General features: G+C 38.7%; 2 protein-coding genes and 1 long non-coding RNA gene across 6 annotated transcripts in view; 1 reads left to right on the forward strand and 2 right to left on the reverse strand.

The window, feature by feature from the left end:
• Positions 1-10,257, reverse strand: part of LOC309719091 (tetraspanin-4-like) — a 28,461-nt gene extending 18,204 nt beyond the window's left edge. For 2 of the 4 annotated variants that reach the window (XM_082554957.1, XM_082554954.1), the window contains exons 1-6: positions 10,176-10,257; positions 9,666-9,747; positions 7,686-7,874; positions 7,114-7,188; positions 5,623-5,733; positions 5,234-5,341 (exon numbers count right to left, since the gene is read on the reverse strand). In XM_082554957.1, the coding sequence (XP_082411083.1) occupies positions 5,234-5,341; positions 5,623-5,733; positions 7,114-7,188; positions 7,686-7,874; positions 9,666-9,728 (546 nt within the window). In that variant the 5' untranslated portion in view covers positions 9,729-9,747; positions 10,176-10,257. Of the gene's footprint in view, positions 1-5,233; positions 5,342-5,622; positions 5,734-7,113; positions 7,189-7,685; positions 7,875-9,651; positions 9,748-10,175 lie in introns of those variants that run through there. The other 2 variants (XM_082554955.1, XM_082554956.1) reach the window with 2 other exon arrangements.
• Positions 10,258-12,828: 2,571 nt separating this feature from the next.
• Positions 12,829-24,998, reverse strand: lman2lb (lectin, mannose-binding 2-like b). The gene is made up of 8 exons (XM_082555264.1): positions 24,738-24,998; positions 23,112-23,230; positions 22,709-22,826; positions 20,883-20,965; positions 19,484-19,645; positions 19,215-19,329; positions 17,975-18,094; positions 12,829-17,303 (listed from the first exon to the last, which is right to left on the reverse strand). Exons 1-8 carry the CDS (start codon positions 24,940-24,942, stop codon positions 17,161-17,163), a joined length of 1,065 nt encoding a protein of 354 aa, XP_082411390.1. The 5' UTR covers positions 24,943-24,998; the 3' UTR covers positions 12,829-17,160.
• Positions 24,999-25,180: 182 nt separating this feature from the next.
• Positions 25,181-27,352, forward strand: LOC309719330. The gene is made up of 3 exons (XR_014280228.1): positions 25,181-25,274; positions 27,020-27,087; positions 27,221-27,352. It is a non-coding gene; the product is annotated as an uncharacterized lncRNA (long non-coding RNA).
• The last annotated feature ends 230 nt before the right edge of the window (positions 27,353-27,582 follow it).

Below are 27,582 nucleotides of genomic sequence, written 5' to 3' on the forward strand. Positions count from 1 at the left end.
ACAGACGATCCATGGCCCATGCTTTCTGGACATTGACACGAGTCGAACAACAATGAAGACAAGCTCTCTCGCCATCTTGCAAGAAGCTGTCTCTGTCCAATAGGTTTTTTTTCCCTTCTTTTACCCGTTTGTTAAAAATTATTTCAGCTACTTACACTTTAATTGTCACATGTATTGGCTCACCCTACAAATCAATGAACTCAGTCCACAAAGCAAGGTCAAGGTTCAGTGCAGGTCAGTCAAGTTCCTTCACACCACACACGCTCATCCATGTCCTTGTTGACCCTGCTTTGTGCATTGATTTGGTGGTGTGAGCCAGTATTTTGGACAGTGTATATAAAGGCAGAAGTGTGGGGCTTGATATTATATTCATTACAATTTAGTTTATTTGTATGGTGCCAACTTCACATTGTAGGTTTAAGACCCTACAAAATATAACTAAGAAAACCCAACACTTGAACATATGTTGTCTGCCATGATATGGATATGACATAATATCGTTATTGTTTGTATTTTAACTCAAAAGTACAGTTTTTAAATTTAAAGCTGCTGAAACAAGAAAATAATAAAAAAAATCTATCTGATCGAGAAATCACTCATCTTTGGAAAAGAGAGTTTATTACAGAGAAATGGCTCTTTCCAAAATAAAAGCTATACTATACGCTTCTTCTGGGCTATATTCTCTGCAGCATATTAAACATATCAGGTCCCCATAAGGAGAATCATGTGCTAACGGCTGTCTAAATTACTCGGATAAAGTTTGTAGCATGCGTGCGTGTTGTTTTTGTCTGCTTCCTGTCTTTGCACTAGGATGATGTCGGCATAAATGTGCAATCATACTCGTTGTGTTCCCACTAGTGCTGTCAGCGTTAATCTCGTTAAAATGAATGATCGATCTGAATGAGGGTGGGGGAGGTTCAATTTCGGGTAGCGTTGAGGCAATTGCCATGTTGCAACGAGCTTCTGTCTCGCTAGCTTGCCCCCCCGACACACACACACACACACACACACACACACACACACACACACACACACACACAAGAGCACGCTCCGCTCAGTGGATCTGCGCTCGACAGTGCAGCCTAGGCAGAGTAGTGGAACTCAGATCCACCGAGCTCTCAACACAGACAGCATCGTCAGAAGAAAAGTTGATAAAATAAATTTAAAAATTTGTATTGTTCGATACATATGCGTACCGAACCGAAAGCACTGCATCGAACGGTTCAATACCGATACAAGTATTGTTTCACCCCTAATATATACATATATATATATATATATATATATATATATATATATATATATATATATATGAACAGGCACATGGGTCAATACATGAGCGAGACACAGAAAGGAATTGGCAAAAATACCAGAGGCGCAAAACACCAGCTACTGGTAGACAGAACAGTCAGCCGAGACTGCAAGACCAGACTGACCAACCTGTGCACTGCCTGGATTGATTACAAGAAGGCCTATGACTCAATGCCCCACAGCTGGATACTGGAATGCCTAGAATTGTACAAGATCAATGGGACCCTAAGAGCCTTCATCAGGAACTCAATGGGGATGTGGCGTACAACACAAGTCACCATCAAGTGCGGGATCTACCAAGGAGATGCTCTGTCCCCACTGCTGTTCTGCATAGGCCTGAACCCCCTCAGTGAGATCATTAACAAGACTGGCTACGGATACCGACTACGGAACGGAGCAGTTGTCAGCCACCTCCTGTACATGGATGACATCAAGCTGTATGCCAAGAGTGAACGAGACATCGATTCACTGATCCACACTACCAGGCTATACAGCAATGACATTGGAATGTCGTTCAGACTGGAGAAGTGTAGTCAGATGGTAACAAAGAGAGGGAAGGTAGTCAGAACTGAGGGGATTGAACTACCAGAAGGCAACATTGCAGACATAGAGGACAGTTACAAGTACCTGGGGATCCCGCAGGCGAATGGGAACCATGAAGAGGCTGCTAGAAAAGCTGCAACCACCAAGTACCTGCAGAGGGTCAGGCAAGTCCTGAGGAGTCAGCTGAACGGTAAGAACAAGATCCGGGCCATCAACACGTACGCCCTGCCCGTGATCAGGTACCCTGCTGGGGTAATAGGCTGGCCAAAGGAGGAGATAGAAGCCACTGACATAAAGACAAGAAAGCTCCTTACCATGCATGGAGGGTTTCACCCCAAGTCCAGCACCCTGAGGCTGTACGCTAAGCGGAAGGAAGGGGGCCGGGGACTGGTGAGTGTCAGCACCACAGTCCAGGATGAAACAATGAACATCCAAGAATACATTGGGAAGATGGCCCCAACTGACCGAGTGCTCAGTGAATACCTCAGGCAGCAGAAACCCAAGAAAGAGGAGGGAGACGAGGAACCATCATGGAAGGACAGGCCCCTGCACGGTATGTACCACCGGCAGATAGAGGAGGTGGCTGATATCCAGAAATCCTACCAGTGGCTGGACAAAGCTGGACTGAAAGACAGCACAGAGGCACTAATCATGGCAGCACAAGAACAAGCTCTGAGTACAAGATCCATAGAGGCTGGGGTCTATCACACCAGGCAAGACCCCAGGTGCAGGCTGTGTAAAGATGCCCCTGAGACAATCCAGCACATAACAGCAGGGTGCAAGATGCTAGCAGGCAAGGCATACATGGAACGCCATAACCAAGTGGCTGGCATAGTGTACAGGAACATCTGTGCTGAGTATAACCTGGAAGTCCCGAGGTCAAAATGGGAGATGCCCCCAAGGGTGGTGGAGAATAACCGAGCTAAGATCCTGTGGGACTTCCAGATACAGACGGACAAAATGGTGGTGGCTAACCAACCGGACATAGTGGTGGTAGACAAACAGAAGAAGACGGCCGTAGTGATCGATGTAGCGGTTCCGAATGACAGCAATATCAGGAAGAAGGAACACGAGAAGCTGGAGAAATACCAAGGGCTCAGAGAAGAGCTCGAGAGGATGTGGAGGGTGAAGGTAACGGTGGTCCCCGTGGTAATCGGAGCACTAGGTGCAGTGACCCCCAAGCTAGGCGAGTGGCTCCAGCAGATCCCGGGAATAACATCGGAGATCTCTGTCCAGAAGAGCGCAGTCCTGGGAACAGCTAAGATACTGCGCAGGACCCTCAAGCTCCCAGGCCTCTGGTAGAGGACCCGAGCTTGAAGGATATATATATATATATATATATATATATATATATATATATATATATATATATATATATACATATATATATATATATATATATATATATATATAAATAAATAAATGATACATTTATACAATACAATTTTTTTTGGAACCCTCCAGTCTCTTACAGTATGTTACTGTTTCCTGAAATTATGGTAAATTACGACCTGTTAAACAGTAAATGACCGCCTGTAGGAACACGGTATCCTCTAGCAGAGATGAATATTTTTGGCACTGATGATGCGTGATAACGGTAAGTTACTGGTAAATATCTTGCAGTTTATTACCTTGCAGCGGGCTTACAGTGACATACCATGAATAAACGGTAGTATACCAATTTCTTAATCACAGTATGATGTTACTTTGTTGACGTAATTTACGACATAACGACATAACGGCGTCACTCGCCAGTGAGATACTGTAAAAAAAGCTACGGTGCGTTACCATAATTTGTCCAGGAGTATTATACCACAACAGCAAAAAGCGGTATCATCCTGCAGAACGGTAAGCTACCGTAACACGGCGTCACGGTATGACGCTGGCAACAGTGACGCCAGTATGTTACCGTAAAGTGGAAACAAAAAGTCTAACAGTGTACAGTGTGCTGGAATTCCTCCACAATGATGTGAGAGAATGATAAAGCCTTCTAAATAAAGACTAAAAGACCTTGCAGTATAATTAAAACGTCATTACCAGTGAAACATTAAAGCAGCGGTCCCCAACCCCCGGGCCTCGGACCGGTACCGGTCTGTGAGTCGTTTGGTACCGGGCCACGAGAGTTGAGGCTCATGTGTGAAATGTATGGTTTTCAGGGTTTTTATCGGTTTTCAGCGTTATTTTGTTATCGTTTTTATCGTTTACTCGGTTTTCCTGGGTCTTTTCACGTGTGTTATGAATAAATTTTCTTTTTTTCGGTACCGGTACTAGTTTTATTTTGTTGTATTTATCCGCGACACCTTAAAGGCCGGTCCATGAAAATATTGTCGGGCATAAACCGGTCCTTGGTGCAAAAAAGGTTGGGGACCGCTGCATTAAAGAGAAACCAGATTAACCAGATCATAAAAACACTGTTATTAGAACTGTAAATCAGATTAAATTAACGATTGTAGATTTTTTCAGTTTTTTTCACAACTGAATGTTGGTCAAATTCATATGTTTGTGTAAGACAATGTGGGATGTGTTTAAGCGTTATCATTAGAGAGAGCAGATCTGGAATTGGGGTTTAGCTTTAAACAAACACAAACTATATTGGTTGAAGTTTGGAATTGTTATTGATGAATTAATATGCTGTAATTTATCTGAAAGCAACATTCCCAAATTCTTAATGTATATCCTTTTTTTTTTTTTTTTTTTTTTTTTAAATGACATCAGAAACAGCAGTATGCGACATTACGTGATGGCAGAGCTTCAGTTCATCCTTTGTCTTTTTTTTTTTTTTTTTTTTTAATAAATAGGACAGGGGAAATGAATGAGAGAAAGAGGGGGAGAGAAAGAAGGAAAACCAAAGGGGAGAAGAGACGGTGAGAAGGGGGGGGAAGAGAGAGAAAAAAAAAAAGAACTCCTGGGTCACCTGTATGGAGAAAAAAAAACAAACAAACAAAAAAAAAACAAACAGAGGAGACAGCAAACAACAAAGAGCAACATAATAATAGAGAAAACAAAGCACCATCACAATAAACTAGCTAGTCATAGATATCAATATTTACTAAATAATAAACGATATTGTGCAGCACGCAAGATAGACAGCGCACAGTGTGCTTTGAGGTAGCAGCCAAGAAAGCTTTAGTCCGCGTCTGTGAATACCCATGTGTCTTAATGTATATCCAAAATGGAAATTGTTTTTATCGTCTCATGAAACTCCTGTGTTACCTTTTTTCTGGAACAACTACTACTTCACCTGTTCTTTTGTCTACTTTGAAAATCTTTTTTCAAAACACCCCTTTTTCTGCTACGTTCTTTGTTAAACGTGTGTTCACCTCAATGAAACTAAAGTCTTTTAAAAACAGTGTTTTATGGTTTGATAATGTAAACTAACCTCTTGCCAGTTGGGCTGGTCAGTGACGTTACAAGGGTCCAGAGTACAACAGGATATTGGGACATTTCCCCCCCAGTCTGCCACACCGTGGACTCCACAGCACTTAAACTGTACAAAACACAACACTCGGGTTCAGTGGAGTAAACATGTCTGCTATCTGAGCAGGGAAAGGCACAAAATGATTTCCTATTCTGTTTATATCCAGTTCCATATATTTATTCTTTAACTCAATATTCATAGTATTACATTTAATGCTACAAGTTTCTACTTCAATGAGCCTGTTTTTCTGAGTTTGATGATTCAGTGTTAATATGAGCAGTGTTTAGCTTTAAATGGTGGAGCAGGACATGCATGATTAATCTGACAGAGGAAAGCAGCTTATCATTTACCAGATACTGGATGGCATCAAAGTCATCTTTGAGTGTCTGATTTTCTCCTGGACCCGATATCTTGTAGACCTCCAAGCTGTGCATCAGATCTTTCTCAAAGTATGTGCCAATCTGCATGACAGAAAGGAAGCGAAAGAACAGAAATATACTGGAGCCTACTGGACATGAACAAAAACAGTGTTTAGATACAAGTGGGGATAAATAGCAGTACCAAATCAAACCAAACAAGCAAAAAAGTCAAAAAATGCGAGAACATATGCCGTAAGTCTGGAGAATGAACTTAGCTCCTTGGTTAATTAGTATGTCCATCCACATAGAAACTAAGTATACAACACTTCAGTATGTGATGGACTCTTTCTTCAGCTTTTCCAATATTGTAATAACAGGCCAATCAATGTGTTTGAGATGTGGCACTCAACAGATTCTCAATCTAAGAAATAATTCCACAACAGTAAAGTATGCCCTTGTTTTGAAGTAGTAAACTTTGAAACTTTATTTTTTCATTTCCAACTTTAAGCATACAGTTTTTATGTTTTGGTGGCTGTTAAAATTAAAGTTATATTTAAATAAATTGTACAAAATACCTGACCAAACCTGAAGACCCAGTGGCAATATTTGCTTTGGATAGGACTTTAATTCAGTCCAGTTCCATGTTGTCCTGTTTACTACACTATAAGTAGCAGCAGTGCAGCTGGAGGAAGCTAACAGCACTTAGTTTTTCATGAGTGCAATGCTAACAGCTTGTCTTTTTGTATATTGTGCTTTATGCTTAACTACAAATGCGGTGAAGTGAGCTGACACAGCTAACTCACCCTATTACTTTCTGTTACTTGTGTCTCTTAATACTTGCCGGGAAGCTTTTGTTCCACTTAAGGTAACACTATGTGACAATAAGTAGAATAGGTGGTTCCGATTATGTAGCACAGGTGGTTTTATCAATGGCTTCTCCAGTCTGCAAACCCTAAACTGTCCCTTATGCTTCACTGGCATGTAAATATGTGCAAAATAGATTTTAAAAAGAGCTTACAAGTGTGTGAATGATTGAATCTGGCTCGTAGTGTAACAACACTCTAAGACATTTATGAGACTAAACAATTTAATAGAATTCACACCTAGTTTTGACGTCAGCACTGGATGTGGGCATCATGGTAACTTGGCATTAAAGGGGTAATCATCATGGGACAAAAAACAACCACTCAATAGGCCATGTGAACTTGCTAGCAGCATGAACCAAGCTAGACAGCTTATAGAGGTGAATAAAGTGCATAGATTTTCTTTATTATGGTTCTGTTGCCATTATTTGATACATTTTATGCTACAAATTTTGTCAAAATATCAAACCCGATATTGTGCTACACATAAAGTAATCATTCTTTTCCTCTGGTTTTGGTTTCACAACTGGAAAAAATTGGATTGGTGTACTTCTAATAGAAACCTTTAAATAACCTGGTATATGTATACACATATGGATACAGATAGTGACTGTCCTACCTCTCTGTTGTAGACAAAAAACACACAGGCCATGGCCAGCTCCACAGATATCAGGAAGGACAGCAGGACATAAAACTGTGTGGGTGAAAATGGGACACCACATGACTACATTTGCATCTTCTCAGCTAATTTCAGTGTACTGTATTTGCATTCATTCAAACTAAATGCAAAGCTCATTAAAAGCATAGTTATGCTAATTTAATAATGGATTGTATTTATATAGCGCTTTTCAGTGCCCTCAAAGCGCTGTACAATTCCACTATTCATTCACTCTCACGTTCACACACTTGTGGAGGCAACTACAGTTGCCCTGGGGCAGACTGACAGAAGCAAGGCTGCCATGTCACGCCATCGGCCCCTCTGGCCAACACCAGTAGGCGGTAGGTGAAGTGTCTTGCTCAAGGACACAACGACCGAGACTGTCCGAGCCGGGGCTTGAACCGGCAACCTTCCGGTTACAAGACGAACTGCCAACTCTTTGAGCCACAATCGCCTACTATAAAGTTTATCATTATTTTATAGTAACTCATTAAAAATCTCTGGGCGACATTGAGTCACTGCTTCATACTCACGCTTATGAGCATGCAGCGGTTCTCCCTCATGCCTCCAACCACTCCCAAGTAGCACACACAGGTGGCAATGGTACCAGTGACCACCAGAGTGTTGGCAGGGTAGACTGGCCAGAAGGAGGTGACTAGAGAGGCAAACCTGGAGTGCATCATCATGAATTCACCAAAGGCCACCACAAAGGTGTTGCTTAGCTTCACCATAGCAAACAAACACACATACACACATAAATAGGACAAGAGACATGTCACATTATTATTCTGAATTTGAGTCTATGTGGGTTTGCCTATATGGACTAAAACTGAATTTACACTCAAAATCAAGAAAGTTTGGATTTTAATTTAGTCTCCCAAATAAAAAAACAGCAGACGTCTGATGTTAGACAGAATCGTCAACTTATGACACACTGACTCACATCTAGAGCGAAGTAAACACTATATATGCAACTAGGAAAATGATACACTTCTCACAGCTTGTATTTATTTCTATTTATTTATGAAATGTTGCCTAGAGCCTTATTTTTGATTTTCTTTATATACAGAAAGTAATTTCCATCATAAACTAAACAAAATGGTGCATTAACATTTACAAGACATGAAACGCTGTGTTTGGCCCCGAGACCCACCATAAAATACTGAACATGTTGTAAAGACAAATAAGAAGACTGACAACTGATTTATGGAAGTAGCTAAGGAGATATTTACATAAGACACACACTACTGTACAATTTAAGCTGCTTGTATTCAGTATACTAATTTATATGTCTTTGCATAGTGTATTTTTACTTTTAGTTTTTTTTTGTTTGTTTAGTTTTTGTCTAGATTAACATTGCACATAATTCATAATAAGCTTGTACAGACTAACCCAGTTAATCTTGTTTTTTTTTTTTTCTAGAATTAAAATGAAACACTGGAGCATTATGGGTGCATTACAGAGGTCCCTCGCTACACGCGGTTCACCTTTCTCGGTCTCGCTGTTTCGCGGATTTTTTTGTGCAATTTTGCATGCTTTTTTTTTTCTTTTTTTTTTTACAGCGTATTGTGTTCTGCGTTCTGATTGGCTGTAAACCAATCGATCTCATGCCGTGTCTCCTGTACAGTACAGAATGCGTTCAGCTTGTCAAATTTACCTAAATCTTCGATCGCTAGCAGTGTGACTCTGAAGTACTGTACTGTATGTTTGTTTGCAAGTTTTCTCCAACAAACACAAAAATATCGACGAAACGTTTTGCACCGTCAAAGGCATCTGCAGGTGCCTTTGGTTTCATTCTATAATACTGGACTTCTTTTTATACGAAGGTTTGAACTTTTAGAGTGTTTAAACCATTGAGAAAAGTGGGGAAATGTTCGAGCCTCTCGGAGAAAAGTGTATAAAGTGTGTAGTAATGGGGTTTTACAGCCATAAAACATCTATAATAATTGTTGTTGTTTTTTTAAAATTAGATACCTCGCGGATTTCGCCTATTGTGGGTTATTTACTACCGTGATAAACGAGGGACCACTTTATTTCCATCACAAGTAAAAACTTTGAACGTTTGATCGGAGCCTAAAATGGTACTTTAATCCCCTCTTGTGGTCAAACGTAATCAAGTGCATGCCTGTGGAAATTAAATGGTGCTCCTGACTGATAACAATTGCAAATGAATGCGCAATGTTCAAGAACTGTGGCACCACATTTACAAGTAGAAGGTAGTTCCAGCTGCTCCCTTATTTCCCAAGGGCTGGTCACAGCAGATGGATATGCATGTTGATGTGGCACAGATTTTACCCCGAATGCCCTTCCTGACACAACACTCCCCCATTTTGTTGGACAAGGTAGGCAACTACTATCTGTCTATCTATCTATAACTATTTACCATAATGTGTATCTATAAATGTGTATACTGTAAGTGTGCTATGTCATCTGACTGGAACTGGTAATTCACAGTTACATGACAACCCATGTTTTCTGTAGTCTGGGTGGGTCTCTTACCCCAACGTACCTACCCAGCAGAGGAAGTGCAGAGCTGTCACCAGAGATTTCAGGCAGTTCACACAGGCGCTAGTCATCCTTACTGATAATCTTCCTCTGTCAGAGTTTGTCACATTTATTACCATAAAATACAAAATGACACTTTAGATTAGTCTCACTAATGGGCTTAAATGTTTGAGACATAATACTGCTATAGACAGTTACTGTTTACAGTACACTTTTGTTTGATGTGACAACACTGACCCTTAAGTCACAATGGACACCTGTGCTCTGTTTAGGCTCCTGTTAATCATTGTTATCTGCTCTTATCTCCACATTAACCATTTGTTGCAAGTTTGTATCTAAATGGGATTGTGTGACAGCAGCTCACAGCACAGCACAAAACCTTCACTTGTAACCAAATTTCCATATCTTGTGCTTCCTAATTTATTACAAACATGTAAATAAATTCAAATGAAATGATAAATTCAGACACTAATTTTGTGGTTGAGATAACAAACCAATTGAATAATCTAAGGACCTACCTTGACTAATCTGTATCCAGCAATATCTCTGTGACAGACGTGTGTGAGCAGTAGCCCAGCGTTGCTTCTCTCATTGCCAGGGTTAACTAACAATAAGGAGGAAGGAAAACTAACTAAAAGGGTGTGGAAGGGCAGTTGACATACTGGGTGTATCTACCCAGTATGTTTAGTAACAACATTAAAGAGGAGGGGCATTCACGCCTGGCAAGAGAGAGGTCTGTAATAAAATACATTTTGAAAAAATAACAAAACTGTTGAAAGACAGTTGAATTTACTTTGAAAAACACTAACCATATCACAGTCTCAGGTGAAGCAGATTTTCATCAATGACCTCTTGAATTTGCTGGACTCATTTTTTGCTTAGAGGAAAATCCATGGCAATATGCCATCACTTTGCTTCACTGCAGAAATGCAATTAGTCAGAGGCTAAAATTGGATTTTCCAGGTAGGAGATCGATGAAATCTATTGTAGCAGATTCTTTTTCGTTTAGTCTGCAATCAGGTGGCTTGTGCGCTTGATGACATTTAATGCTCCCTGTGGACTTATTCAGTTGACTTCAACAATAAATAATTAAGATGCTACATAAATGATCAGAATTACTTTCCAACCCCTAGTCAGTATAAATAAATAAATGCGATTGGAAAACTTGTACAGTAAGCAGATGGGACAGTGAGGTGATCATCTTGCATGATACTGCTGTGGATCTATAATATGTTATACAGTGTTGGGTCTGCGCTTCCACAGGCCCCGCTGGTTTAGAAACTTATTCCTGTTAACGAAACAAGGAAGCAAGACAAACAGCTTTAACCGGTTTTTACTTGCTAGCAAGGGAGGCTGGTCGGAACCAGGCTCTAGGAGCTAAACGCTCCTCACTTGTCTCCTAGCCAACTTCAAATAAACAGCCTTCCTTGCCGCCTTTTATTGAAAACAGTTACAGTACACATAAGCACCACACATTGTAAAAAACCCCTATGGTTTTAAGAGATAAGGTACTGTGAGTGTGTGAGTGGGGGTGCTTTTTTGTGTGACCTCCTGCCCACAAAAGGGTCATAAAGGCAGGAAGCTTACTAAACAACAAAACAGAACCCTCACATAGGATGTCCCATAATAAACCACTACAGCCTCCCCCACCGTTCAACAGTTTGGGGAGGTCAACAGAAACAAATGTCTTTGATCCTATAGTTTGAACCAAGACTTACAAATTTAAGTAACACAATGACAACATTTAACAATTTGACTCCAACATACAGTACAGATACAATACAGGAACGTTCAGTTTTTTGTCCTAAAACATTCATTATGGTATTTTCACTTCTATTTGTTGCCCACCATGTTTGTAGTGTAACTAATATTTCCTGATTGATAAGTCAGGATGTCAAGTATCATTTCAAAAATGTGAACAAATGTTTTTTTGTTTTTGTTTTACAATACTTTTAAGTCACCTTGTCTAAAATGTACATGACTAAAAGTAAAATTGAATACTGTATCATGTTGTATTCAGGAAAACAAAAGCTCATCAGTGTTTGCTGAGGCCTTAACTGAAATGTCATCAAGGGTTAAATGGCTTAAACCATCTCCATCCTTCCCCGCTGGCCATTAGAAAGAACACAGGCTTAAGAGATTTCAGCACTTCCATCTTCACGTTCACCTGGGAACTTTCATCTTTTTACACGGTCTTGATAAAACTTTTAATAATAATAATAATAATAATAATAATAATAATGGATTGCATTTATATAGCGCTTTTCGAGGCCCTCAAAGCGCTTTACAATTCCACTATTCATTCACTCTCACATTCACACACTGGTGGAGGCAAGCTACAGTTGTAGCCACAGCTACCCTGGGGCAGACTGATAGAAGCGAGGCTGCCATATCGCGCCATCGGCCCCTCTGGTCAAAATCTAAACCTTTTAACCTTAAACATACAGTGTGGAGGGCTTGTGATAACTGTGAAGATGCAGACTGCATCTGAACACCTCGAGCCTCATCCTACACTTCCTTGTAGGTCACTAGTTTAAGTGATTATAAACCAATTAATCACACATCGGCAGTTGAATGGCCCCCCAAATTCTCCCGATCTGACCCCCTTAGACTTTTATCTTTGGAGTCATCTGAAGGCAATTGTCTGTGGTGTGAAGATACGAGATGTGCAGCAACTGAAACTACGGCTACTGGATGCCTGTGCTGGCATTTCTCCTGCTATCAGTGTGTGAAGAGTGGGAGAAGAGGGCTGCATTGACAATCCAACACAATGGGCAGCACATTAAACACATTTTATAAGTGGTCAGAAACTTGTAAATAACTCATGAAAGAATAAAGTTACGTTGAAACCAAGCACACCATTGTTTTTCTCGTGACATTACCAATAAGTTTGATGCGTCACATGGCCCTCTTCCTATTGAAAAAACAAAAGTTGCATCCAAGATGGCCAACTTCTAAATGGCCACCATGGTCACCACCCATCTTGAGGAGTTTGCCCCCTCAACATATACTAATGTGCCACAAACAGGACTTTAATATCACCAACCATTCCCATTTTATTACGGTGTATCCATATAAATGGCCCATCCTGTAGTTCAATTTCTTGAATACACAAGGCACTGTACATGAAAAACGTTTGCAGAGAAAACTAAAAACAACACCACAACGGAAAAAAATAAACAAACTTTTATTGAAGAAGAATTATCACACACAAACAAGATTTACACACATTTTTCAGACAAGGGTTGAGCTTTCTTTTTCTTTAATTTGATAATAAGCTGAACAGTATTATTAAAAAAATCCCTAAATGGCTGATTTCCCCAGTGACAGCACACGCTGAATGACACAAAAATGAAACACCTACATTGAAAAAAGAAAAAAAAAACAAAAAAAAAAACAAATCTGTAGCTTTTTTTTTTTTAAAGGGCTGGAAACTGATTTTAATTAGAGTGAAGTACTGATTGATATTGCTTCAAAAATCTATGAAACTGTCCACAAAGCTCCAATGAACTAAACACTGAAGTGCTTTTTGGGCAAATGTCTTCCTGAATGATTAGTCTGTTATTGAATGGATGAAATGAATTAAGGCTGTCATTATATCAGAGTTTTATTTGTACTATTATTGCTGTGTAAAAAAAAAAAAATCAAATCAAATTAAAAAAAACAAACAAAAATTGATAATTGAAAAAAAAAAAAAAAACCTTGCATCAATGCTGGTAGCAAAATTCTTCTATAACTTTATCTAGTGCGTGCTGTTTTTTTGGTAAGCTATTAAACTATTAGCTATTAAAAGTGAAGCTATTAAACTCAAATTACAAGTACATGGAAGTGGTGAGAACCCAAAACTGCACAACAGCAAACAAAGACATGAATTACAATTTTTCTTTTAACAAATATTATAGGCGCATTGCTAATACAATATTAAGATCTCGCTTTTAAATATCCCAATTATCATTCATTCATTGATGCTGTCGTGACCACAAATATTGATATATCTACAGATTTTCCTGATATACTTCTAACAGATTTTAACCATTAAAATTCTTATTATTATAGTCTATTATAGTTTTTATTAGCAATGTCAATATGAATGACATTTTTCTATAAGCATAAAAAAGTAAAATTACAAGTGCATAGAAGTGGTCAGAGACGACCAATTTTTAGGACTTTTATTACCAATATCAATATTGATATCAAAATCTAACACCCCAATATATATATATATATATATATATATATATATATATATATATATATATATATATATATATATATATATATATATATATATATATATATATATATATATATATATATATATATTTCTCCTTTTCCAAGGAACAAAACACAATGAGATTTCCCTAATCTTGGTTTTGAGTAGTTATTTCAGTTACACATTTGTGCTACTCCTGAGTATTATCAACTTGTTAAAATCTGTCAGGCTCACAATTATTGATGATATCATGTGATATTGACTGTGCACTTTCTTAATATCACACTTAACATTTTGTGTTTTGCTGTACCCCCCAATATTGATACATTGGCTGGTTGTCTTTATATACTGACTATTCACATTTATCACAATAATGATAATACTGCAAAATCTAAAGAAATTTTGAAATGATTGCATCACTTTGCTCACCGAGTTGTCTCTAATAGTTATTGTCAGTGCATGGTTATTGAATGAATGGCACATCAGTGCTTCTTTAACCAGTGAGGTGTGAGCTCTACATCCATGCTGGAGAGTTTCATGATATTTGAGGTTTTACTGAGTACTCGAGGTTTCTTCATAGACACAATAAAGCTTGACATCATTTTTTGTTTTTCTTCCTCTTGGTTTGAGTGATCAGTTTAATCAAACTCACATGACTACATGATGCAGCATATGGCTGTTAATGTAAGTGTGTACAGAGCAAAACATCAATTGCTACCAAGTTACTGGTTGGTGGAAGAACTAAAAACATCAGTGCTCCACAAAGAGTGACACTGACAAACTGTTCTCAGATAAACTCTTAAATCAGCTTATCATTTCTGAGACCTGTTTGTAACGTCAGAGTGTAGATCAAGCCATGGAAGTGATGTCAAACAGAAAATAAATGTTGAGCTCAAACTTGCAGAGAGGATCAAAATGAGAGTTTGCCTGTAATGGTCCTAGTGAGGCACTTTATTCAGCACTGGTAACGCAACTATTCTTTTACACATAGCATTGAGCTCACGTATCAGCAATATTTATATAAATATTTTCACTTGTTGAATAAATGCTGGATTGCTGTATAAAGTTATCTCAAATAAAATGACAGTCCAGTTTTTTTTTTTCTTTAGTGCAGCAAAAAGTATAAAAAGATTCACAGGCTCACTGGTCTTCACAGCAGCTACAAGTCAAATTAGAGTGGTGCTCTCTGCACATCACAGAGCCATGTGCGTGAGGCATTTACAGTGGGTGCATTAACATGAACTGTAGAATCAACCAGGCAAGAAAGTTCCGCACCTGTTTGTTCATTAAATCTACTCTGGAATTAAATCGTTACCATCAGTTGTAATTGTCGTGTATTGTTGGCTGAAGAGAACAAAGAACAACAGTCAAAGATGAACTACTCTCCCACACATTCATTGATGGGCATGCCACATAAGTTGTTGCTCTCGGTGCAGCCACCATACTGTTCAGGTCTTAGCCAGGTCTTATAATGCATGAAGATCTACGGAGAGAGAAGTTCTTCAAATATTAAAAACAATCAGACCTCACTGAACGTTTATATGAGACGAGGCTTAGTGCATCCTAACCTATTTCTATAATATAATGTTTAACATGAATATTTTGATAGTCTACTGTGAACCCTGTTGGAAATATAAATTCAGCTGTCTCGTTTGGGAATCGTCACACAAAACAAGTGCATCTGAATAATGCTACGTAGCTCTAACTATTGTAATTCAGGTATACATTTAAGGGTAGCTGTTGCAGTATGGTACATTAGTGACGCAACTGATAATTTATGACTACTTAACACATCACCAATTGGGAACGAGGCCCTGATTAGGGGATGTTTAAGCATAAAGTTCATCTCACAACAAGTAGTCCCTGCTGGCCCAGGGATCAGTAAACTCACAATGGCCTTTGTGGTAGTCACACAAAAAGACAAAACACCTTTAAGTGGCCATATGGCACTTAATTGTGTATTTTCCGACTGCTTGTGAGCAGTTGTTGGCAGTCACTGAAATCGACTGAGGGATGAGTAACCACCAGTCTCCACCAAAAAGTGTGTGTTCCATGACTGGTTGGCAAGTGATTGCCCGAGGTTGCTAGTGTGAAGTTGGTATAATGCTGCTACATTAAAAGACTGTTTGCTAGCAGGTTGGCATGGTCACCAGCAGCTTGTGCCTGGATAACAAATTGCCTACAAACACAAAGTACATGTCAAGCAGAAGTGAACCTGAAGGGTCAACACAAACTAAAAACATTTGCCTTCAAAGTAAAAATTGTGCCTTGCTCTTGTAACCAACACATTTCAAACGGCACAACTTTTACTCTGATTTGTGTTGCATTTTTTTCTTCCCAAAGTTTCACTACAGGTCAGAGAGTAATGATAATGTTAGCATACTCCAACCACAGCGATCAAAAGGTGGTTTTTGGTGCAACTTCTTTGTGATGATTTCACCCAGCAACAGCAGCAACCACTTGCCAACAGGCCCTCTGTAGAGATGTGCTTGATCTATGACGAATCATTTTAAGCTAACTTTTTAAAATGTTAATGGAAGCTAACATTGTCATTCAGAATTTAAAAGTCTGATTAATCATCCGGGACATACCAGTGGCAGAATATGTGCACATATCTATGCCACTCTGCTAGCTACCTACAAAACAGCATTTCTATAGTGGGCAAGCTAACAAACAGGCCCAAGTCCCATCTGATTTGTGAAAGTTGCAGGTAAGTCACAGATATAATGAAAAGTCATAAGGAAAATATTGATGTACAAATAAGCATTTTAAGGGTCACGTATTTAGAAAATAAAATAAACACAGGATTATTAGTAAAGTTAGTGAATTGCCAACAAAAAATTTAAATGACAATGAAAGAAGCGCCCAACTTCGCTACCATGACTTCTACCCACTCTGCGCTGGCTCAGGTCCGCAGAGATACCCCAAACTCCAAAATTGTGTAACATAATGTCAGCAAACTCAGCATCTGATTTAGTGACTCATTCTGTTGTTTTTCTTACTTCCTGCTGGTAGAAACAGTGCCTCAGTTAGTGCAGATAAAAAGTCCCACCGTGCTTCAAGTTTAGATGAACATATTTTTAAAATGATTTTGCTTCACTACAGCAAGCAGAGCTTTATCTCATCAATCTTCCAGAAATCTTAAATATTTTAAACCACAGCTCATGTATTCATTTGTTCTCATAGCTCTATGCTTCAAACCCACTAAAGTTCAGTTTGTTCGATTTGTGTCATTGAGTCTTTGCATGTTTGTTCATTAAAACACATTCTGCGGACTGGCTGATCTTTCCTCAGTAAAAGCGTTTGCGTTTGTTTTCCTTCCAGCGCCCGTAAACTATTAGCCCTACCACTCCCAGCACGACCAGGCCCACGACTGTGAAGAGAAGGGTGAAGAACAGCTGGACTCCACTCATCCCTTCCTCCTCCACTTCCACTGCAAAGTAAAAGCAAAAAATATTAGAAAAAAAAAAATGGCTGAAGTTTCAGCCCTCTGTTCTCCCAGCTGTAAACATGAACAAATAATATCAATTAGATATACTACATGTATGAGATGTGCCCACATACTGGATTCATGTCTGCCAGTATCAGCCTCATCCATTTACTTGAGCCTTTTATCATCATGCGGGAAGCAGTATAGTATAGTATAGTGGCAGACTATACTATACTCATCTGCTCTGTTACATCAACTTTGTGCTCAGCATGCAAAAAATGCTGAGTACAAAACTGTTCAGTTAAATGCAAGTGTACAATCATGCTTCTTTTTTTTTTTTTAAGCTTAGAGCTTCACAGATTACACAGAGGGAGACGTGGCAACAATCTAAAAAGACAAGACTTTGTGGGGAAAGAATAAACTTGATTTTGATTTCTTCACCTTCTGTTTCTCTGCTTAAGCAGTTCAGGAGAATACTGCAGTGGCCACCTCTGCAGTTATGGTGAGCATGAAAACCAGTGGGAGTGCAATGATGCTATTGGTGGTGTAGGGCCTGGTAATACTGGGCCCTCAAGACTTCACACTAGCTGCAACCCCGCCCTGAGTAATGGTGCCGATACGGTGCAGCGCTGAGAAGGATGACTTCAGGTTGATGATGATCGTGCTGCATTTACCTTGAAACTGCTCCATGTTGTCAACTCTGGGGATGGTGACTACTTCCCCTTCTTCCGCTTCCTGTGGAGTCCTCTCGACTGTAAGCTCATACAGCTTCATGGAGATGATGTCATGGTTATCTAGAAGAACACACCCGTAATTAACATCTTAAGCAACAGCTGACTTCATTTTAAAACCTGAGCTGTTAGGAAGTTGATGTTTAACCCTTTAAGACCTACCATAAAACTAAGTCCGCCAGAGCTTATATTATATTTTTTACATGCTGTGGAGCCATTTTTGGGAGCATTTCAAGTTGCTATACATCAATACAACCATTATAGCCCATATTTTAATAATATGTATGCATTAAGTACATAGTAATTACATAAATTACAAAAAAGTGCAACAAACTACAAAAAAAATTGAAAATCGTTTTTGCTTTTTTAACATATATTTCTAGTTAGAGAAATTTAAGAGGTTTATCCCTCAAAACTGTAAATACAAAAAAGTTGCACAAAATAGTTTCCCATCACAGGAAATTTATTTTGAGTGTCTTCATAGTTTTATTTTTGAAATACACCAATTTTTATATACTGCACGAAAAACGAAAATAAACATTATACTGCAAATTTGCAAAAAAGCAGCATATGCATCAAAATTAACTATTTCCAGCAGTGCAATATGAGTCCTAAGCATCCCAGAAACGACACAGAAAGTCATAAAGTCAAAGATAACTTTTAAAAACACCAGTATAGGCTCATGAGGCCCTCATGGTAAAAAAAAACTACATTTCCGCGAAAATGACGTCACTTCCGGTTTCGGGCAGGTAATGGTGGACATGCAAAAGTTCGCACTGACGTCTATTCCAACGTAGGAAGTGTTATGAACAGCTGATCGGATCGGCAAAGCATGTTTCTGGAATATTATGTTTTTGTTGCTGCAAGCGCTTTTTATGCAGTTTTTGCAAAGCTATATGTGGAAGGAAACTGTGACCTAGGACAAGCTGATGGCATAAGATGTAAGTACAACTCCTCCGGTTTCATATGCAAAAAAAATTATTGCGCTAGCTTACGTGGTTGCAGTGCTACCCAGATTTAAAAATAGTTACGCAAAACAGAGCGTGCCCGCTCTGACCGGCTTTAAAGGGTTAATTCATCTAGTTTGGATGCCATGTTTATAATCCAATCTTTTTATAGATCTTTTTATAGCTTCACTTTGCAATATATCCTGTGGTCAAAGCATTATTCTGAGATTTCATACCTGACAGGTCTCCCGTGGCAGAGGAGGCACCTAAGAAGTAGCCTGTAGGTAGCCGCACTCCTGTAATGTCAGCACATTCTCTCCATTCCTGCTTACCATCAACATCCACCATGAGCTAAGGGCAGAGGAACAAATGGTTTGAATAAACCAATCAACATTCTACTTTTCATGCCTCATTGTACTACTCAGTTTTAATTTCATTACACAAGAATGTCACCTTTAAGGACAAGTGACACCCTGAAACAGGTCCTGCAGATAATGAGCCATACCGTCAGTTGATTTTTGGAGTATCTAACAAGGAAAAAGTTGTCGTAGACCGAGTTGCGTGCCATAGCTGTGCATCCTCCAAGCTCTGTGGACCGACCGTCACGATCGTGGTCATACGACAGGGTGCCATTCCCCAGCATCACAGATATGTAAGGGAATGTCCTCTGTGAAGAAGACAGAGGAGTCACAACTTCATCAGCAGGAACCACAAACACCATTCCACAGGTAGTTCATTTCACAGAGACATGAAACAGCACTACTGAACAGTTTGATGTTATATTGCATAAAGCTTTTCTTAGTAAAGGGGGGGGGGGGGGGACAAAAACACTGGACACTGGTTAGCCAGAGAAAATTAACTCTAAAATCTGAGCTGTTCACTGTTGTAAGTTGAAATAGTTGAATCCAATTTTATTTATAAAGCACTTTAAAATACCCAGCACAGGAACAAAGTGCTATACAGAAAAACAAGTTAAAACAATAGAATAACAGAAAACAGCAAAAATAAATAAATAAAACACATAATACATAAATTAAAACAGCCCTATATTAAAACAAAAACAAGATAAAACAGCATCGAATCACCTAAAAACAACTGAAATAAAAATAAAAACCAACATCTCACGTGGTATCAAAGGCCAGGGTAAAGAGGTGGGTTTTCAAGAGTGACTTAAAACAGATAAAGAACTGGCCTGTCTAATCTCTAAAGGAAGCTCGTTCCACAGTTTTGGAGATGCTACAGCAAAAGCACGATCTCCTCTAAGTTTATGCCCAGTCCTGGGTACAATCAGGAGCAGCTGATCAGCTGACCTGAGAGAGCGGGTGGGTGTATAAGGCTGTAGCAGCTCAGAGAGATAAGATGGGGCTAGGCCATGGAGAGCTTTAAAAGCAAATAAAAGAATTTTAAAATGAATCCTAAAAGAAATGGGCAGCCAGTGAAGTGAAGCTAAAATAGGGGAAATGTGCTCAAACTTTCGAGTGCCAGTTAAAAGACGAGCTGCGGCATTTTGCACCCCCTGTAGATGACTAATATATGATGCACTGACCCCAATATAAAGTGCATTACAGTAATCCAGTCGAGTCAGCCTGAAAACTGCAGTTCTACTGCTGCTTCACCTTAAAACATTAGCACTACCAGGGTATGAGCATCCTGATGATTAATGTTAATAATTCAAACTTCACCAGGACTGCTACTTGTCTTTTTTCTGGCCAGGTTCGTTGTCAGTCAGTATAAGTTTACATTATTAGCAACAGTACATGTTTGCATGTCAGATTGGCTGAAATTCAGTCATCAAAAAGAAACATTGTGTGTATGTTGTGTGGGTTTCCACATGACAACAAAGTCTTGATTTAAACTCAGGCTTTTAAAAAAAAAAACAACAAAAGCTACAGACTGTCACTTACATCATGGGTCTTATCATCATTGGGGTAAGTGTCCACAAATATTCCAAGTCCAGAGAAATGGTTCATGTTGCCAAATACAGGGCCTGCAAACAGAGGAATACCACAGAAATAATAAAGCTGAAACATAGCAATTAATATAATTTGATTTGGGACTAAATTTCAGTCTTAAGTTTTCTCCAACAGAGTTTCTTTGTGTTTTCAGCACTTTGGAGGAAAAAATGTAATCAGACAAACTAGTACATGCAGGAAGTTAATTAAAATAAATAAATAAATAAAAAATTTTCACGTGAAACGATTGTATTATCCTAATCCCACCCAAATGCTCTAAAGCTCACTATCATATCATTGGGGGTGTGGCAACTAGTCCACACACACCGTGATAAAGAGTCACTCGATGATGACAGCTGTCTTTACATGTAGACAGAAACATTTGTACCACAAACTGTGGAAGAATAACTCCATTTGGAAGTTTCCTTTAAAAACTAAGACCAGCGCAGCATAGGTTGTCTTTATTTAAATACAGTAGCAACAAAAATGTAACAAACTTAAAAGCATAAAAAAATAGATGATAATGACTGAATAATTCTCTTTAGCCAGGCGCACAACACACTGCTTAAAAAATGTAATTAAAGGAACACTTAGAAAACACATCAGTTCTCAATGAGGAAAAAAGTTGGATAGCTACACTGACATGGACTGGGTAATGTGATAGAAATGAAAAGCATCAACTTACAGAGGGCTTGATTAAAAAACATCTTGAAAATCAAAGTTTAAAAAAAAAAAAGATGCAGCAGGATAGCGCATTCTGTTGAGATTTCATTGAAGCAACTCAAAATGGTACTTTTCTGGCCCCAACATGCTTGTACACATGTGTGACAACATCAGGGGATGCTCCTAACGAGACAAGAGATTGTGTTCGGGGGATAGGATCTCATCCTAGATCTGGACCAGGGCATAACTGAGGAGGAACCAAGGATCCACTGCACCAGTCTGACAATAGGTCCAAGGATGTTTTGGCACAAAACACAAGTTTTTGGTCTCCACCTGTAAAGCCATTCCTGTTTTGTCTCAGTGATGAGAGAATGAGAGGCACGGTACACCCTGGAAACGTTGCCAATCTGATGCAGGGCTAACACAGAGAGACAGACAACGATTCACACTCACATTCACACCTATGGACAATTTAGAATCACCAGTTAACCTAACCCCACTAACTGCATGTCGACTGTGGGACAAAGTTGGAGTACCTAGAAAGAACCCATGCAAACTCGCACAAAAAGGACCCGGTTAGATGATGGGATTGAACCCAGGACCTTCTGGCTGTCAGGCAACAGTGCTAACCACTGCATTTGCCTGCTGTTAATTTCATTAACACCAAAACCTTTAACCTAACAAATAACCCCTCTGCTAACCAACCGGATCACTATCTCATTAGTTTAATTGGCTTAACGTTCTAAATCTAAAATTGTTTCTTTATTTTTTTTGAGCAGTGTAATACTACAGGTAACTTACCTAATTGGATTAAAAACAAACAATAAAACAAAACAAACAAAAGAAAAGTAACTAAAATGTGTTTTTGAAACAATGAATGAACATGTAAAGTTTTGTAAGCAGTGTTTCCTGCAGCTGAAAATTGAGACTGTTTATTCTGTTTGCTTTCCCTGGTATCACAAGTCACTGTGCACAGGATGTGCTAATAAAATGATATCTTATCATGTGACTGAGAAAAAAAATGACAAGCTCATTAGGATAAACTGTTCACTTTGAGGGCTATTCAATTATAAAATTGCAAATACGATGCTGAAACACATTTAGCATTAACCTACCATTTTTCATGCGATCTCTGGTTAACCAGATGGCCAGTCCATCACCATTCAGGTTCTTCTTCCCTTGGCCATGGACTTTAAATTGTACTCTCAGCTCCCAATCTTGCAGAAGCAAAGGCTGAAAAGCAATAGCAATAAAGAAAAGCAGGTTATTCTTACACTCAGCAATGTGTAGCATGCACTTGTCATCAGATATGAGTGACATATCATCCTTTTGAAACAGACTGATTTGTATCATTTATATTTTATTTATAAAATGCTGCATAACATTCATTGTTAAACTAAAGCCATATAAAGTAGGGTTTTTAGTTTAAAGCAGGAAGTGAGGGAAATTGTGGTTTGCTGGGTAAGAATGCATTGCATATTGCAAGCCTGATAATGCAGGCTGTCCCATTTGACTTACAATTCGGCTCCACACAGCTCCCTGCCTGCTCTGCAGGTCTGGGGTTAGCCTCACATGGTCAGGCGTCACCATGGCAGTGCCCATCAGATCCCACTGTGAGGAGCTAGAGAAACCCAAGCCTGCAAAACAACAGTAGTAACACTTCTGCATTCACAGCAAGCCACACCAAAGTTTACCATTGTTTTTCTTAGAAATCTTCTTTTACCATTTACGTTGCGTTTCGTCTTTTGTTGTAACATTCAGTTTATGTATACATTTTATTGACTACAAATATTTCCTTTTCAGTGGCTCCTGTACTGTACTGTTTATTTTTATTACTATAAATCATAGGTGTCAAACTCTGGCCCGCGGGCCAAATTTGTCCCGCAGCCTAATTACATTTGGCCCGCGAAGCCATACCAAATTACTATTAGAGCTGGCCTACTGGTATTATACAGCTAATATATATGTTGTTTAGTATTAAGCTTTGCTTGTTCCATATTCAGTTTTTCAGCAAAACGTGTTTGAGTCCATAAGAAAAGATTCATTCTTATATCTGGAGGAATAAATATATTTCAATAAATATTAACGTTAGCCCGCGACTTTGTTCCAGTTTTGAATTTTGGCCCACTGTGTATTTGAGTTTGACACCCCTGCTATAAATCAAGGGTCTTTATTAGAGTATGACTTGAAAAGTTCAAAATAGGTATTAGAATACAATAGCCCTTTATTTTCATTGTACTTATATAACGATATTGTGGGTTCTTCACCTGACTGTTGTGCAAGAAATATAAATAACAAGACAGATAAAAAACACACTGTATTATATCACACGATAAAATGCCTGTGCAAAGTGGCAGGAGTGTACTGCAAAAGACTTTAATGAAGTGCAATAGTGGCCCAACAGTACAACAACCCTACTAAGGAAGCTTACTCACAGTTTCATTAAATACACTTATTACGTGTGGTCAACTTCAGTACACACAAAACTGCTTCAGTACGTTTAAAAAAAAAAAAACTCCCTTATTATTGTTATGACTTTTTAGATTTAGTTTTAATTAACGAAAACTGTTTTTTTTTTTAAAATCGTTCTTTGTTCTGATGTATTCTTTATAAGCCCGACCCCATTTTCTAGTTATCAGTTTTTGTTTCTAATTACTTTGAATTAACTAATATACGCTAATATGAAAAGTGGCCATGAAGGTTACTCAAACTGCTCTTTGTTGAGACAATGAAAAACTAATCTTTCATAATGGAGAGCGTTACGGGCTTAATTTCCTGAATTTTATTGTTGTTTTTTGCTAGAGTTCCTCACCGTAATCAGACAGGTTTGCTCTGCTGATTAAAGCTAACTGCAGGTAGGCTAGTCTTCATTAGCATTATGGACTAGCCAATAGTTAGTGGTGTGTTAACAACAGTTATTATCCCGCTTGCTGTAACGCTACCCACGATCTGTAACGACAGAGAGGCACAAAGTTCTTCTTAGTTAATTATTATCCTCCGCCACACAATTCTATCCAAGAAAAAAATGAATTTAAGCCAAAGCCTACCTTTCGGTGACAAACTGTCTACTGTCAACGTTTATGTTAGTTGCCAATGTTAGCTGACATTGGCGGTAACGTAATTCTAGTTTAACATTAAACTCACCGCGGTACGGCTTCACAAGAGAATATTCCCGCTTCAGAAACTCCTCCATAAAGTCACCGTCGTCTGCCAGCGACTGGCTCGTCAAGTAACAAATAGTAATAAGTAGCCATGTTAACTCACGGAGGTTCCTAAAGTGAAACACTGAATTTAAAAAACAGAAACTTCTCAGTGGAGCCAGATTTGATTTGGCAACGGAGGAAACCATCTTTACAGCCCGACTACACACATGTCACGTGGTTTCAAGAAAAATGTTCTTCTTCCCTTCTGGGGTTTAGTGGAGACACTCATCCGTGGGGTTGGCATTACTGCCATCTTCTGGATATAGTAGTAGCGTCTGAAAATCATCAAATTCTCCCCAATAGACTAGCTCTCGCGATTTTATAGCAGCATCTATCCGAAAAGAATGGGTTGTGAGATCTTTTTCTTCTTTGATCATCCTCGTCTGTCTCATCCTATCCCTTACAGACTCTCCTGTCACACCAACCATCTGCATGCCCTCCTCTGTGGTCTTCCTTCATTTATGGCAAGACAGATAAGGTGAGAAACATTATTTTAGTCTCTTAATCACACAGAGGCAGTCCACCAAATCATCAAGCGCTTAAAATAGTATTATTCAATACACAAACTAAAAAAAATCACGCTGCCACTCCATAGACCTGTACACAGAGCAAACTGTAATAGCATTGTTTTATTTATTTATTTTTAAATATTTTTTTATATATTTATTTTGAATGCATCCTCATAACTCAACTAGAAACTAGAAAATAACAAAAACATAATCATATAAAAATTATTATAGGAGTAAGTGGGGGATCCACAGTCAACAACAGTACAGCATACTGCTTAGTTATGTGAAATCATCACCAATCAATGTGAGGAAAACACATTATTACAGTAAATGAAATACATAAAGTGATCCATGTCAGTTTACAGCAATATCCAAACTGAATACAGTGTGCTGCTGCACATAGACAGGTAAGATCATTTTCACTTGCTGTCACCTGAATCTGGAGCTGTACAGTAAACAAACACTGAAGCCCAATTCAATAATAATAACACACATCGTCTCCTTGGCTGGCAACTCCCGATATCCCAGCAGACTACTGGACCAGATGGCTAAAACTAGCTAATAATCTCTGATGATTTAAGCTTCATTAGCCAATGCTATTTAGAGAACAAATAAAAATAAGCAGACACTTTATAAGAATAAATATTACATTTGAAGATAATTCTAGAAAATAATACAAAAATGCGCTGTTATTGATACTATTAATAGTTATTTTTAAGGATGCTCTGATAAAATTTGGGGTCACTTGAGCACCCTCAAAAAGGGTCAAAACTCACCTATGTAGCTCCATGTTCAACATCTTTTCTTCAATATATTTCTGCACATGCACAAACCATCTCACACTTGTTTCTCTAACTTTGTCTCCAAACCACTTAACCTCAGATGTCCTTCTGATGAGCTGATTTCTAATCTTCTCCCTCCTGGTCAGTCCTAGCAAAAATCTTCAAACAGTGTACCTGATAATGTTGCAGCTTATACTATAAAGGCGCTGTGGTGGATAGAGGGCTGCTGTTGTATTTAACAGTTTTTCAACATTAGAAAGCATGACTTGACGTTAAATAGGTACCACATTATGTCTAAAATATTTTCTTTTTCTAGACTACTACTCTTTACAGGGTTGTTTGAGTTCATTAAGGCTTGAGGACATTTGTTTATGTGCCACATTATTTCAACTAGGTAGAGGTCTGGATTTGGCTGGGCCATAATAGCACCTTTTTTCTTTTTCAGCCATGGTGTAGAATGGCTGTTTCTCTGTTTGTCTGTTTGGGATTATTTTCCTGTCCTAATTTCAGCTGTCTTCAGCTGCCTGACAGATGGCTTGACTTTTGAATCTAGGATATTTTACTATACCTAGAACTCATGAGAAAGAGCAATTTCAATTAAATTCAATTTTATTTGTATAGTGCCAAATTCTAACAACAGTCCCCTCAAGGCGCTTTATATTGTAAGGTAGACCCTACATAATACATACAGAGAAAAACACAACAATCATATGACCCCCTATGAGCAAGCACTTTGGCGACAGTGGGAAGGAAAAACTCCCTTTTAACAGGAAGAAACCTCCGGGGCCATCTGCTGCGACTGGTTGGGGTGAGAGAAGGAAAACAGGATAAAGACATGCTGTGGAAGAGAGACAGAGATTAATAACAGGTATGATTCAACGCAGAGAAGGTCTATAAATCATTGGTTATCATTTGGTTTTCCTCACACACAGGATTGCATTAAACAATCTGGTTAAAAAGTCCACTGGCCTTGCTCAAAGACATTTCCACACCTCCACAGGTATGTCATCTGGGCCAGCCGTCTTTCCATTTTTCATCCTTTTCATGGATTCAGTTCCTCACTAAACATCTATACATTTCACTAACTGTCCTCCATCTGTCCTCTTCTCGCTCTCATTTTCGTCCTCTATCAGCTCATAGAAGATTCTGGATTTCAGTGAGACCCAATGAAGAGAAGCCAACATCAGAGAAATATGCCCTCTCTTTCTGCTTCCTGTCAGAATTATAATGAACAAATTCTATAACATTATCAGTAAGTTTAAATAAAATTTGATATGCTTCTCCTTAAATATAAAAATATAGAATAGAATAGAATAGAATATCTAAATAACCTATATAAGTATATAATACAAATGGGAGGAGAGGAGGGGGGTTACTTTCTAATCAAAAACTGTGAAAATGTTTAGTCACTCAGTCGACTCAAGTCAGAAGGAAGCTGCTAGACCTGACAATGAAAGAAGTGAAAGAGAGAGAAGCCTCCAGGCTGGAAAACGTG

This window comes from Aulonocara stuartgranti (genome assembly GCF_965226115.1).
Source record: "Aulonocara stuartgranti genome assembly, chromosome: 12".
NCBI classification, from domain to species: Eukaryota; Metazoa; Chordata; class Actinopteri; order Cichliformes; family Cichlidae; genus Aulonocara; species Aulonocara stuartgranti.